Raw genomic sequence first — 14,425 nt, forward strand, 5'->3', positions numbered from 1 at the left:
AACCGCTCCATACAAGTCCAGGCTGAGGAAGAAAAAAAATGGGGGAAAGCAGATGGAAGGAAGATGGTGCCTGAGGGCAGAGTGTTCAACATTTAATATGAAGCAGAGTTTAAGTCCAGGGACATTTATTTTAATGGGGAATGGTGAGATGGAATGTTGAATTGCTTTCTCATGTGATTGAGTTGTATTGTCACTGAAAGTTAAAATGTCGAAGTGTAGAAAATGAACCACTTCCCAGAAAGTTTATGTGGAATGCCATTCAAGACTGTGGAAATGCTTTGTTATGAATGGAACATAAACAACCCAAATATGAAGAAAACATCTTTTATTTGACAAATCAATTTGCTTTTTTTGTTCTTTTCTTTTCTTTTTGCTGAACACTTTTGATTTCAGCGTTTTCTACGCCTGCAGTGACACACTGCTGCAGGACTCACATATTGACTCAGATGTAAACAGCACGTCATCACACGGAAACACAACATTGCCGTTTCTAGACATTTCAGAATACATTTATTGTCACTGTCAGACGTTCTGCCAAAACTACAAACTGACACCTCAGGTGAAATCCTGCACTGTATCGCCTTACTGGCTGCCTCTCGACTGAAAAGTCACTCGTGGCTCTTGTTCTTTAAAAATCTAATTACAGCTTCTACATTTCCTTTCTGTGTCTGCATCACCTGGATCTTTCCCTTCAGTTTGTGTTTTAGCTGAGGTATATATGATGTTGCAGACCAGTCCTGAGGCTGTAACTAGAAAAAACTCTTTACTTGCTCCTTCATGACTGAATTCAGACCTGCACATTATAAACATGCCCTGTCGATGCCCTTTGCTACAGTGGTGAGAAAACATTGGGCTTTGGCTGAGCTACAGCGTAATCCTACCCTTCTCTCCCGGGTATTCACTCACATTAAGTGAGAGTTATCATCAAATAAGCAACAGCTTCAACTAATACTGAACCGAATATTAAGAATAACATTGTTGTTTACAGAACATTCAGACACATGGTCCACTAAAGTGACAAGCTCATTTTTCTTTTTTCATGGAAACAAGATGTAGTCGTGGTGTGAATCCTGTCCCACGACGCACTTCACTCAAAATGCTCTTAAAAGTCTAATGGAGCAAAGAAATGTCAAAGAGCAGTGGGCTGTGAGTGATCTAACGCCTCCCGCCTCCTGCGCCCTCCCAGCGTGGCTGATTAAAATACTGAAAGCTCTGTAGTACAATCGATACACACACTTCATCCAGCTTTTCTTTCTGTCTACGAGACCTACGCGATTTTGTTTTCCTTTGAATCAAAGCCTGTGTCTCATTCATTCCTTGTGAAAAGGGCATTCCACACACACCTACATGTTTTTCCCTTCAAAAACAAGTTCAATGCACAACCTCCCCCCCTACCACCGTCCCTGTGGCTGTACTATATCATTCCCCATTCAATCATTCATTACTGGACAGGAAAAAACTAACTACTGTATATGGCACGTTCCCTATCCACATGGTACTGGACATATTTAATAAAAACTGAAGGAAATTTGATTCTGTGTTACACTTCTTTTCTTGTGCTGGGGCTGCTCACATCCCTCAAGGCTGATAAGAAGTCCAATTATTTGGTAATTTAGTTCAGAGGAGCAGGAGAGTCCAATCTGCTCGAGTAAGCAGGCAAAGTACAGCACTGTACATCACGGCCAATCTCTTTGAAGCCCTTTCCCTTTATGCCCATTATGACTGGTTTCATTCGTCATATGGACACAACGGGCTGCTTATTTAACAAAGTTAGCTCTAGGATAGAGTATTGTGCTTCACCGAGGCAGATGCAATGTAAAGAGTACAGAGGGGAGACAGTACATAGCAGGTATCAGTCTCTGCAGGACCAGGCTGAGGTTCAGGACTGGGGGGGGGGGCTACAGCTAGATGGAGCGACGGCTTAGGCAAAGGCAAGAGCTGGACCTGAGGATGAGGTGGGGGTTTGGATTTGGGTTTGAGTGGGGGAGGGCTGCAGATTGGACCAGCGGAGAGAAGAGTCAGGGCCGCTGCTGCGCACTGTTCATAGGGTAAAAAGCTGGATGCTGTAGAGAGAGATGGAGGGGCACAACATCTACGGAACATCTACTGGTGCAGGAGCCGTCAGAGAGAGACGGGATGGCTGGAGGCTAAGGGAAGGGGGGCACTTGGAAGGTGGAGGACCGGGGGGAACAAAGCCGATATAGTCTCACTCACGGTAGAACACATATTCAGTGTAGCTGGTCCAGATCTTGTCGTCCGTCTGCTCATGGGCAAAGGCGCAGGTTCCTGTCGAGTTACAGGCCACCATGTGGAAGCCTGCGTCGGCCAGCTTGTCAAAGGCCTGCTCCAGAAAGGTGAACTTCAGGTAATAGCGGGACGTGTAGCGCTCAGGTGGGCGGTCGGGGTCACGGCTCTCGTTGAGCGTCTCCCCAAAGACCTCTTTGGCCAAGGAGGTCTTCCCACAAACCATGATTCGGGCAACCCTGCGGAACTTAGCATCGGTTTGGCTGTCACGGCCCAGAGTGTAGGAGCCTCGGTAGCCGATGGTGATGAACCCGGAACGTTTGCCATCCAGGGCACCGGGCACCAGGCTGGCACAGGCAGCAGCTGCAGCCCCCTGTGAGCTGAGGTTTCGGGCCGTGTCAATCCCGGGTGAGGAGTCCTCCGGGTCGCTCTGACACCCCTCGTCGCCCAGCGAGTTCTGCTTGCTGATTTTGGGCACCAGCATCTTGACGAGCTCTGGCAGGTTGAAGAACTCAGCCTCCCTCTGCAGGCGGCCGCGTTCGGGGAAGTGGTCAGGAAGCACCAGCTGCTGGTCCCGCATGTAATCCAAGATGTAACGGAACAGGAAACCATCCCGGTCCACAAAGAAGCGCCCCTTGGTGTCCCTGGCCAGACCTTTGGCCGACTTTCGACTGAACATCTCCCACAGCAGGGAGTCTGGCACACTTGTGAGGGTGGAGAAGCGGGTTATGTACACCTGGCCTCCAACATTAAGCTCTACAATCTCTGGGAAGGGCAGTTCCTCCACAGATATGCTACTAACTGGTAAAGCCATGGCTCCCTCCTGCCACACAGGTGCACTATGGTGCAGCTTGAAGGAACTCTCTGGGTTGCACAGTGGCGGCTGAGGCCTGTTGCCTGTCACAGATCTCCTGTGGTGACGGACGCAGCGCGCAATGGGTCTGCGCGTAAAAGAGCTGTCCACCACACTCACATCAGATCCAGGAGGAACTGAACAGTCACACAAACACACTCTCTCTCTCTCTCTCTATTCTAACTACAGCTTCGTCTCATTCGTACTAAAACATCGTGCAGAGAGTTTCATCAGCACTGAGAAGAGACGTGTTGTCCATCTTGTCCTTTACCCGCAGACAGTCGCGCTCCTCTGTGGATGAAAGTCCGCGTTTGGCTCCAGCTCTGAGATCAGGAAATGCTCGCTTTGCGCAAGTGTCCATAACCAACTTCTCTCTCTCTCTCTCTCTCTCTCTAACGTCGCTCCGTGGTCCTGGCGTCAACGGGATCCGGTGGTGGCCCAACTTCAATTAAGCAATCCATAGTTGGTGCTTTCCGTGGGGGTCCCGCTGGTGAAGAGCCACGTGATGAAGAGGATCTTCCCGACGTAGTGGGAGACGAGGAAGGTGAATAAAAAGACCTCGGACCTTTCCATCCCCTGGTGTGGTGTCAGTGTGTGCACGGACAGGTCCTCTCTCTCTCTCTCTCTCTCTCTCTCTCTCTCTCTCTCTCTCTCTCTCTCTCTCTCTCTCTCTCTCTCTCTCTCTCTCGTGTCAGACTGTAACTCTGCTGCAACGGAACCGGGGGATAAGGCATTATTCATCCCGGTAAGCCCCGCCCACACGCCGTGACGCGCCTCTGCTGGGATCCAGGTCAGAACAGCCTGCGTCCCTCAGGGAGCGGTGGAGAACTGGCAGCTCTTTATTGAATCTCCTTAAAGAAATCAGGGCAATTTAGTTTCCCCCTCGAAGTTGTATTGAAACGTTAATTGCCCCAAATTGCCTCAGCAGATAAGGCCACATGATCTATTTATAGAAGCCTTACTAACTGGACTCTTAATATGTATTTCCTTTGACATCACATCAAAAACTTCATTATTATAAATGGTAAGAGAACAGAAAGGAAACCTGTGCTTCCCTCAGGCCTTGATTCATTATTTCTCAATTTGGCAACTTGATGGAGTAAACAGTGTAATAAAAACACCAAGGCCAAATTCTTATTTGCCGGAGCCTCATTAAAACGCAGCCACTGACTGGTGAATGGTTGTGCTTTTAATTGTATTGCTTTTATTTGTGGGAGCACTCACAGTGGATGAGCCTCCTAAAGAAGGATGGGATAACAGTGACATCTAGTGAATACTCAGGAGGACACTCTTACAAGACAAAATCATTAATTCAACATTTAATTTAACTCAGGAAGGCTTTGAGGTAGAGACCTAAATTACTATGAAGCCGAGTGTAGAAAGTAAACAAAATATTCCAAGAAACCAAGAAAACACAAATAAGAAAGAGTAAGTTTGCCAAACGGTAAAAACAAGAGCAAAAGTGAAATCGGTTGGAATAAATGTAGTACATCAAATTCTAAAGAAAATTAATCACATGAATTATCACAACCCAGCTTCCTCCTGAGCTTTCAATTATACGACATGGTTTTCATGATTCTGCTGAGTTGCCATGGATATTGATTCATCTGAACTCCCAATAGTTGTACTGATTCAATCAATGAAACCTCTGTTTTATTTGTGGCTGTCGATGAAAAGTCGACAGGCCGCCTGCTACTTATGCTTTCTGTCTCTCGCTGTGTCCTTTTCTTTGGTTAACTCCACCACACAGTCGTCTCTCTGCCTAATCAGCAGGCAGTTTCGGTCGTCTCGAAGCGGTCTGGTGCTGATTTCCCTGAGGCCCCTCCAGATGGCTTGCGGCATTAGAAAGCCTTTTCGCAGACAATCTGGTTTGGACGACTTTGGTTATGTGGGCCATGGATCTGGAGGTGATATGGCAGGGTTGTCGGCCAATGAGACGGAGTGCTGACACAGTCCCAGCTCCATGTTCTGCTCCTTTGTCGGAATTATGCTGCGTAATAGCAGAATGTCGAGCAGGCCAAAGCTTAATATCCAAAACAATGCCTATGATGCAGAACTGTGTAAATATTTGGGTTGTGTTGCCAAATCTCAACCCAGTGCCACTGATTTCAATGATTCATGATTGAATTACTTTTTTTTTTTTTTAAAGTTTGTCTGACCCTGCCTTTCACTCACCGGTTTTAAAATCCCTGCACATCAGCAAGATTTGGACAGACAGCTTCATCATTCTAATCACATCCACACCAGAGACCATTGATCCTCAGAAATGTGGGCAAAACGACTGCATTTAATGAATTAGTTTGACCTTCTGCAAAGGCTGGATTATCTGCGTTTGTCTGTCAATGCTCATCACAGTGATGGCCTTTGGAGGCTGTTTGGTGTGTGTGTGTGTGTGTGTGTTTGAGATAGAGAGAGAGCGAGAGAGAGAGAGAGATAGTTAGTTTGATGCTTCTCTGATCATAAGAGTCCTGCAACCCTTGGTAGAGAGATAGTAGTTCAGCATAACTTTCGACAGGAAGCGGGAAAATATACCTACAGCTCCTACTGCTGCTAAATCTGAAAGTGTTAAGGGAAAAACCAGCTGAGCCACAACTCACACTAAAGAGTTGGATTATATAGGGGGAGAAAAGAGGAGGTTACTCAGTGAGGATCTCATGGATATGTCTTCATATTGATCTCTGCGTCCTCAGCGGTTTGTGCTGACAGCAGCGCCATCAAGTGATTTATGAGATGAACACTGGATGGGCTCAACAGAAATGAGAAGGCTGTTGCTTCTGTTTTCTCAGGTGGTTGTACTGGGGCCCGTGTGAACCTGTCTGAACGGCCTCATTTCCCTCAGTATGAGGCGTCATACATCTTTCATGACAGGTGACAAGTGGAAACTCGACCCGTCTGCAGCACGTCTCAGGCGGACTTTACAGGTATATTTTTCTACAGTGTGTTGAAGAGCTGCTTCCCAATCCACATGTGCAAAGAGGGAGAAGATGTGTCTTTTTTGTTATCTCTGCCCGGGAGGTTATATTTTCATCTGTATCAGTTTGTGTATTTGTTTGCTTGTTAGTAGGATTACGCAAAAAGTACTAAACCGATTTCCACCAAAATAGTAGAGGGATTGTCGACGATGAATGATGAATCAATGAAGTTGAAATATCCGGGACATGAATGCTGGCATCTTGCGCCTTTGGAAGTGCTGGACCAATAGCGAGTCAGTCGCAGCTGTCAATCTAAAAGTTTCACGCCATTTCTATAGCATCAAAGAATGCTGCACTTGAAAATGAGTGATGACAGTGACCTGAAAAGACAGACACCATCTTGAAGAAAAATGTATTTTACTTTTATTTTGACTTTTTAGTTTTGTCAATGTTCCATCCACTAACCCGGAGGAGTTGAGATGTATGATCTATACTGCAGCCACCCACCTGGTGCCAATCGAGACAATTTGGTGTCATTTTCAGAGAGCCGTCATGTCTTCCATTGTTATATACAGTCTATGACAAGAACTCATTACATTTGGGTTTTTATTTTCCACATTTACATACATTTTTCAGTGACTCATTTGTAGATCTTTATTTCCCTGTTTAACAATTCTATCTTTAATAAAATAAATCATTTAGGTTATAAGACCACTTCCTTCTTTCTTTAATATGTCTCATATAAAAATGTGGATTTTAGCGCTCTACTGAGTACAGATGAGGAACACCTCACATTCACAGTGGGATTACAGATTACAATTTTTTAATCAAACCAGTCGACTTTACTTTCCTCCTGGCTCCGTCTGTGTTTTTGCCCTCTCTCTCCAACAGAGGACACTTCCATAACCAATCACATCCTCTCTATAAAATATGCATAATGTAGACCGGTTTCATTAACGTGGTTCCTTTTTCATCACTATCGCACTTATTGATCTTTTGAAATGTAAAGTACTGTAAGTATATAAGAGTAACTGAGGGCTGTTGCAAAAACCACTGACAAGTCATGTTGTCAATTTTCGACTTGAGGAAGGCTTCAGTATGTCAACATTTACACACTTGGGACCGACCCGGGACTATGATACACATTTACTCACACAAACAACAATATGTGAAAGGGATAAACCCATTGTATGTTCAATTACATTTGCTGTTAGCACTAGGGATAGGCTTCACGTTATTTACTGCACAATTCGCAGACAATAGGACTTTTTTTAAACCAACATGTGTAAATAATGAGACTAAAGTCAGATGATTCTGTGGTTTCTTCAGTCCCGGTACTGTCACACTCCTGGGATGCTTTGTTAGAACAGAGCTATTGTTGTTAACAGCACTACTGAGCTTTGTCCACAACTCTTCATCTTACAATAAGAGCTGATTGCATTGTGAACTTGAAACTGACAAAGTAACTGCTACCACAAGAACAAACACACTCATAGACAGACTTTAAACCATAGACAGGCCTCTGCTGAAACAAGTTGTAGTTTAGGAATGATTTAAACTCCATTTTTATTTCAGTTAAGACCAAAAAGCTGCATGATGTCCAATATGAAACAGGTTTGCACCAAAGACGACTGGATATTCTTTCAGATCCCTGAATAAATTGGAATACCTGAGAAATGAAGAAGTACCAACCGAACAAGAAACAGATCTGCTACAACCAACCCTGAGCTAATGACAGGCTTTTAGGATGTCATGTCAAGTTGATTGTGTTGTGCAGGACAAACGACAAAAAGGGTAAAAAGATAATTGTTTATTTTGGTTCTTCCCCACCAGTAGTTTATCCACAATCAGACTGAAAGAAAATATAGACTAAGGTACACAAAATGCAGGGATTTTTAATATATACCACAATTAATTTCATGGAGACAGCATATGTGCATACTTTACGACTAATGCCAATATGATGACCACTGACTTTGAGGGAGTAATCCGATGCTTGGGATTGGGATGGGTTATTTAGGGACTGTAGGACTACGGTATGGGGAACTTGTTAGTGAGCACAAACAAAACACAAAATCCAATCACTTATCCATAGAACAAAACAATAACTGGTTCACCCACTGCTTTCAATGACATATCAGCTTTGATGCAGTAATGGATCGTGCCCACTTTGTTAAAGACAATACTCAAAAAACAATCTTTACCTTTACCAACTCACAAAGCTGTGTACTTTTTATCATGTGGGGTTGATACACAGTGGTGATAGACCTCTCGGCCCCACTGTGTATGTGTATATACATATATATGTGTAGATATATATGTATGTATAGTCCCCATACATATACTTAAATTCAGTTATTATTAAAGTGCTTTCTACTGACTCAAAACACACAATCTCTGAGAGAATGGTATTGGTACAGCATGTTTGAGAGTTAAAAATCACTTGTTTTTGATTAGCTGTGTTCATCAGTGCTTAAAAGATAAATACCAACAGATGTACGGCATGATTGTGATCAAATGGTTAGCTTAGAGATCACATCTGTGGCATAGGTAACGTCACAACTTACGGTGCCGGTTATACGACTACTTCAGAGTTTTATATCTGATGCAAAGTCCATCCATCTGTGATGTTCACGTGATAATACGCCTGTTAATTATCGGCACCATAGTAGCAGATATAAGAGCATTTCTGTGTCAGAAATGTGTTGTGTACACTATAGGGATATTATACTAAAATAACAACTGAACCTTTCTTCTTCTCAGACCAGAACATTTTCTGATTCATCTTTTAACACTTTAACGGAATATAGCCTATAACATACATGATTCAGTTATTGAAACTCCATATGTTCAGGCTTGGTAAAAGAATCCAAAATGATTAAAAGTTCAATTGATAGTTAATAAAATTTCTGTATTCAAGGTGCATAATGTTTGTCACTGAATTTATGAATCATGAATGGCTCTGCCCATTTAAGACCAGATGGCACTGAACACAAATGTCAGAGTAAAAGCTAGGTGATGAGGAAATAGACACCGTGGAGGCAAATGTCCCCTGTACTCGATCCACATGGTCTGATGAACTGGCATGACGTTCACGAAGCACCGCTTTCTGATTTACAGGACAAAGTCGTCATCTTGCAGCATTTCAGCTGAGTGGGTATAAAAATATAGACATTTGAAACCCTGAATATATGTTCATAAGTGATTTTCTGCAACGAAACACAATTTACAGTTGTCCCCACTCAGTTTTTTAGACTTCAGCCCCCTCATCTGAAACATGTTCTTTCATCACCTCTGCATTTCAACACAAAACGGCAATTATAATGTTGTTGTCTTCATCAACAGCCTGCATCCGTTGTTTCTTTGATAATACACTAAAATTATCTCTGGTTGTGTGACACAGATTTATTCGGGAAATAGGAGTGTGTATGTGTGCGTGCTGACATTACATCATCATGTCTTTGTGATGCCTGGCTATGTGCTGGCTCTTCTCTGAAGGCCTCCTAAAGCCCTTAGTGCAGTAGTCGCAGCGGTGGGGGTAGTCCTTGGTGTGAATGGAGATGACATGACGTTTGAAGCCAGAAGCGTCCGTACTGTTATATTCACAAAACTGGCACTGATAAACCTTTCTACCACTGTGTGTCTTCATGTGCTTCTTCAGCTCAGCAGGCTGCCGGTAGGCTCGCCGGCAGCGTTTGCACTTAAAAGGGAGGTCCTTCGTATGCAAGGACAAAATATGGCGGCTTAGGGTGAAGGTATCGGAAGCGTTGAAGTTACAATGCCGGCACTGGTGCACCTTGTTGCCCTTGTGTGTCTCTGCGTGTTTCTTCAGCTCAGAGGGCCGGTGAAAGCCTTTCTCACACACATCGCACTGATGCGGAAAGTCCTTGGTGTGAACGGAGATAATGTGTCGTTTTAGGTCACTGGAGTTGGTGCTCTTGTGCTCACAATGCGGGCACTGGTGGGTCTTGTGGCCTTGCACCATCTCTATGTGACGCTGGAGTTCCCGAGCGTCGGCATAGGCCTGTGGACAGTGGCTGCACTTGAAGGGCAGATCTGCACCATGCTTGCTCTTAATATGAGTCTTTAGATTGGACTGGTCTGCACAGCGGAACTCGCAGTGCGGGCAGTGGTACGGCTTCTCTCCTGTGTGGGTCCGCATGTGTTTCTTCAGCTCTGATGGATGGCGGAAGCCTTTGGCGCATTCGACACACACGTGTGCAAAGTTCTTACTGTGCACGGCGAGCAGGTGACGATTGAGTAGGCCCTGTTCAGCCGTCTCATAATCACAGTACTTGCAGTGATGCAGTTTGGGCTCCCGGTCCTTGACGATGAGCTTGTCAGAGCCCCGGGGGCTGGATTCATGGTAGCGTCTTGTGTACTCGGAGTATTCAGGAGAGCGATCACTGTTGTTACTCAGCAGCTTGTGACTCTCCAAATGGTTGTGGAAACTGACCTTCTTGTTGGTGGTAAAGTCGCAGTCCGTACACTGGTACTTCTTCTTTTGCAGGTGGTCCGGGTGGTTCTTCATGTGGCATTTTAGGAAGCCGCGTGAGCGAAACTTCTTTCCACATAGGTGACAGGGATAGACTGTCAAAGGCAGGCCGTCTGGTCCAATGATAACAGCTGGAAGAGGTCAAAAAACAGCATGCAGCTTAGAAAATGATGTCACATTTTGTCATTGTGAATTATTACATCATTATCATATGCTTTCCATACCAGTCTGAGATTGTCGAATCTCTCCTTTCTTCTTTTTCCTAGCTTTGGGCTTAAGGGCACGGTTGGCGCCCAGTCCCTCTCGGATTTGCAGAAATGGTGTAGCTGCCCCATTCTTTACCTGATCAATGGTATTATCTGCACAAACATGACAGGGCAACATCAATACACTAAGCAGCACCTGTCTAATTTTTTATTTTCAAATACGTTTTTTCTTGAAAAGAATGTCATGTTTTAAACATGTTATTAATCCCAGCTGTAATCTTTGCTGCACAGGCACACATGTGTTGTTCTTGTCGCAAATGAACAGAAAGCTTTTTCACAAAGGAACATACTGATGTCATCATCATCATCCTCATCACTGTCATCATCATCATCATCATCATCATCGTCATCTTCTTCTTTAAGATGGTTCTTGACCGCCATGTAGACCATCTTGTCACGGCCAACTCCCAATCGGCCTGATGATGCAGCTTCCAGGTCAGGATGGCCATTCTGGTAGTCATCCTCCGTTATTACCTCTGTTCCACCTGGAAACGGAAAAACTATTTTGAATGGGAACAAATCTACAGGTAATCTCGTGTCATAAAATTATGTGTTGCCAGCAGACTGGAAAAATTGCTAAATTTAAAAGCGACTTGCCTAAATCGTCATCTGCTTCAGCTTTAAAAATGTAGACTTTTATGACCTCAGATTCATCCTCCTCTTTGCATTCCTTATCTTCCATTACCTCAGTGCTGATCTCAAGGGGAGTGTCTCCTATGTCCAACTTCTCTCCCACCTCATCCACTACAGTGACACAAGAATCCAAACATTGCGTTAGCCCAAATAACATAATAACAATAATAATCAAGACATTACAGAAGAATAGTGTTAATTAATCTAAATTGTGGTATCAGACGGTGGTCTTACAGGAGATCATGAGGTAATCCTCAGAGCTGCTTCTTGCATCATCGTCCTCATCTGTCTGCAGGGGAACAGCCTCAGTGGGCAGCTCATGGTGGATTATGGTCTCTGAACCGTCCTCTGTTACCATCAAGCCTTCTGACACAAGCTGGTGGTCCAGGGTGTTGTCCTGGTGGTCCGACAGAAGCTCTGCCACAAACACTTGGTCTGGCATGTCATCGTGGTGGTGGTTTGAGCTCCGGATGAGGCCTGAGGTAAGGACGTGGTGGTGGTGGGGGTCCAGATCTTCCTCTATTGCCACCTCGGTCCCCAGGATATTCTCAGGCATGATCACACTGTGTTCTGAGGACACCATGTCTTCACTGTTCATTTCATGGGCCTCGACCCCTTGAGACTGCAAACTTTCCACATCTACCTCCAGACCCTCCACAACCTCGGCCTCTAAACCCTCCACCTCCACCTCTTCCTCGAGGCCCTCAATAACATGAGCTTCTAGGCACTCAACATCTTCGTCTGTTTCCAGGTCCTCCACTATATGTGCTTCCAGACCTTCGACTTCCACCTCTCCCTCAAGGCCGTCGACAACGTGAGCCTCCAGCTCAACAACATGTGTCTGTAGGCATTCAACCTCCAAGCCCTCTACATCTGCGTGTAAGCTCTCCACCACTTCAGTCTCCAGTCCTTCAACCACCTCTGTCTCTAGGTCTTCGACAACCTGAGTTTCCAGGCCTTCTACCTCAAGCTCATGCTCCAGGAGGATGCCCTCATCCGTCATCACATCAGAGAGAAGCATACCCTCAGGCACAGACACCACAATGTGGTCCCCGTCAATGTGAGCCAGACCTCCCATGCCTGCAACTGGAAGCACAAGAAAGAGACGGGCGAATAAGAAGCTGTTTCCAAGAACAAAATAATGAATAAACCACAGTTCACAGCTTTTTGAACATTCAAACTACAGGTAAGATGTCAAAGCATCTTGTAACATCTGTGAATATCATCAGCTTGTTGGTATGCAGTGAGGATGTCAGACTAACCATGTAATGTTATTGTAACTTTATTAGGCATTATTATGACGCCCTATCACCTTTGGACTGTAGATTTAAAAGTCTTGACCAAATGAGGCCAATTAGTACATGTAGGGAGGGTCTCTAATGTGGGAAATAGTTACATAGTTCATCTACACATGCTTTCATCTTTAGATTTCGTGGGGACACTTGTGTTGGACTGCATACTGCAAGAGGAAAATAAGGGTTTCTGGCAATACAATCATTGTCACCTTATCCTACTTGACCACCTACCAAAGTCTTGCATGATCAGAGCGTGGGGCATCTTTAGCTCCTGAGTGTGCAGTTCCAACACCCCTCCTCCTTGATCCATCTCTTTACTCGGAAAAAGACTGAAAATTTACAGTGTACACGTGTTACATGGTTGCTTCCACTTTTGTTAGTGTGTGTTACTGATAATGAAAGTTAATACAACTTGTGACAATGTGACATTGACTCCTATTGAATACGTACCTTCACATTGGATGACAAAACCCTTAAAATAAAACCAATAAGGTGTCTGCTGTGCCTTCTTCCATCAAGGTAATCAATCCCTCTGACAAACAGACAAAACAAAGAATTAATGACATTAAAAAACAAACTTTATACAATGTTTCAGGAATATGATGTGGGAACTGGTGTCGACATAAATAATGGCCTCTGTCTGAATAAAATGCCGGAGACAGAAACCATATGTGCGGCCCCCGAGGGGGGTGGCAGTTGTGTTATTGACCACTAGCTCCATCCCTTGCCTCCCCGCAGTACTGCAGGGGGGTTCAACCTGCAGACATGTAGCTTTCCACCTGGAGCTGCTTGAGCCTGATGGCTGGAGACCAGCTGAGACAAAGGACTGTCCCGCTCAGTGTGCGGGGACGAGCTCACAGGCAGCGGCTCCTGGATGACATGTCCTGCTGGGTTCAGTGGGAGGAAGTGCACTGTCGGTTCATAATGAGCCCAACATGTCATGTCTGCAGTGGTCTGGTGTCATGTTGTGGGTGCCTGGTTCGCGCTGATGTGTTATTCTCGGATAAAAACTAACACTGTGCTGGATTACGTCTCTTCTTAAAGAGACGTAAATCTTAAACTACACATGTTCCGAGCTATGGTTCCGAGTTTATGGCCGCCAATGAAAGTACCGCAGTCGTTATGCAATGCAGACCAGGGCGGCTACCGCTCTCCACCCACCGGAGCTAACTAGCCAGCAGGCTAGGGCTGTTCCCCTGAGCGCCATTTTGTTTTAGCATTATGGCTAATCCATGAAAGGCGATAACCGATGTTATTTGACTAGTTAGTCATCAAAACACGACACGTCGCCACGCTGGTGAAATCATCACAACAAGTGACCAATGCAAACTGCCTCGCGAGGCTCTTTCCGCGTGTCGCTGCGACATCCGCGGACCTCCAGGCTAGCTAGCGTGCTAAGCTAGGCGGCGCAGCTTGTGCCGCATTATCTTCCATGTTGTTTTCGAGAGGGCTGAAAGAGGCCCGCTGCGGCCGACAGGGCCCTCGCCACTTATTTCACATGCCCCTCCGATCGATTCAAAATAATTTTACCTGATAACGTCGTCTTCCGACTCTATCGGCGTTTGTCCCCCTCCTCAGATTAGTCTGTTATTGTTTTGGTTTATTTTTGACGGTAAGCTAAGTGCGGCCTGCAGTTTTGGATCCCCGGCCACTCTTTGCTAGGCCTTAGCCAATCAGCTTGCTTCCTGACGAGCAGAGGGAGGGAGGGCGGGGGGCAGACGATGCGT

General features: G+C 45.2%; 2 protein-coding genes across 2 annotated transcripts; both read right to left on the reverse strand.

Moving 5' to 3' along the window:
* Positions 1 to 310: 310 nt before the first annotated feature.
* On the reverse strand, positions 311 to 3,700 carry kctd12b (potassium channel tetramerisation domain containing 12b). Its single transcript, XM_061079580.1, has one exon. It carries the CDS (start codon positions 3,056 to 3,058, stop codon positions 2,207 to 2,209), a length of 852 nt encoding a protein of 283 aa, XP_060935563.1. The 5' UTR covers positions 3,059 to 3,700; the 3' UTR covers positions 311 to 2,206.
* Positions 3,701 to 7,804: 4,104 nt separating this feature from the next.
* znf711 (zinc finger protein 711) lies at positions 7,805 to 14,354 on the reverse strand. Its single transcript, XM_061079281.1, has 8 exons — positions 14,229 to 14,354; positions 13,149 to 13,230; positions 12,930 to 13,027; positions 11,638 to 12,489; positions 11,368 to 11,514; positions 11,061 to 11,255; positions 10,729 to 10,863; positions 7,805 to 10,635 (listed from the first exon to the last, which is right to left on the reverse strand). The coding sequence occupies exons 3-8, from the start codon at positions 13,006 to 13,008 to the stop codon at positions 9,455 to 9,457; spliced, it is 2,589 nt and encodes an 862-aa protein (XP_060935264.1). The 5' UTR covers positions 13,009 to 13,027; positions 13,149 to 13,230; positions 14,229 to 14,354; the 3' UTR covers positions 7,805 to 9,454.
* Positions 14,355 to 14,425: the final 71 nt, after the last annotated feature.

The sequence above is a fragment of the Limanda limanda genome, chromosome 10 (genome assembly GCF_963576545.1).
Source record: "Limanda limanda chromosome 10, fLimLim1.1, whole genome shotgun sequence".
Lineage (NCBI taxonomy): Eukaryota > Metazoa > Chordata > Actinopteri > Pleuronectiformes > Pleuronectidae > Limanda > Limanda limanda.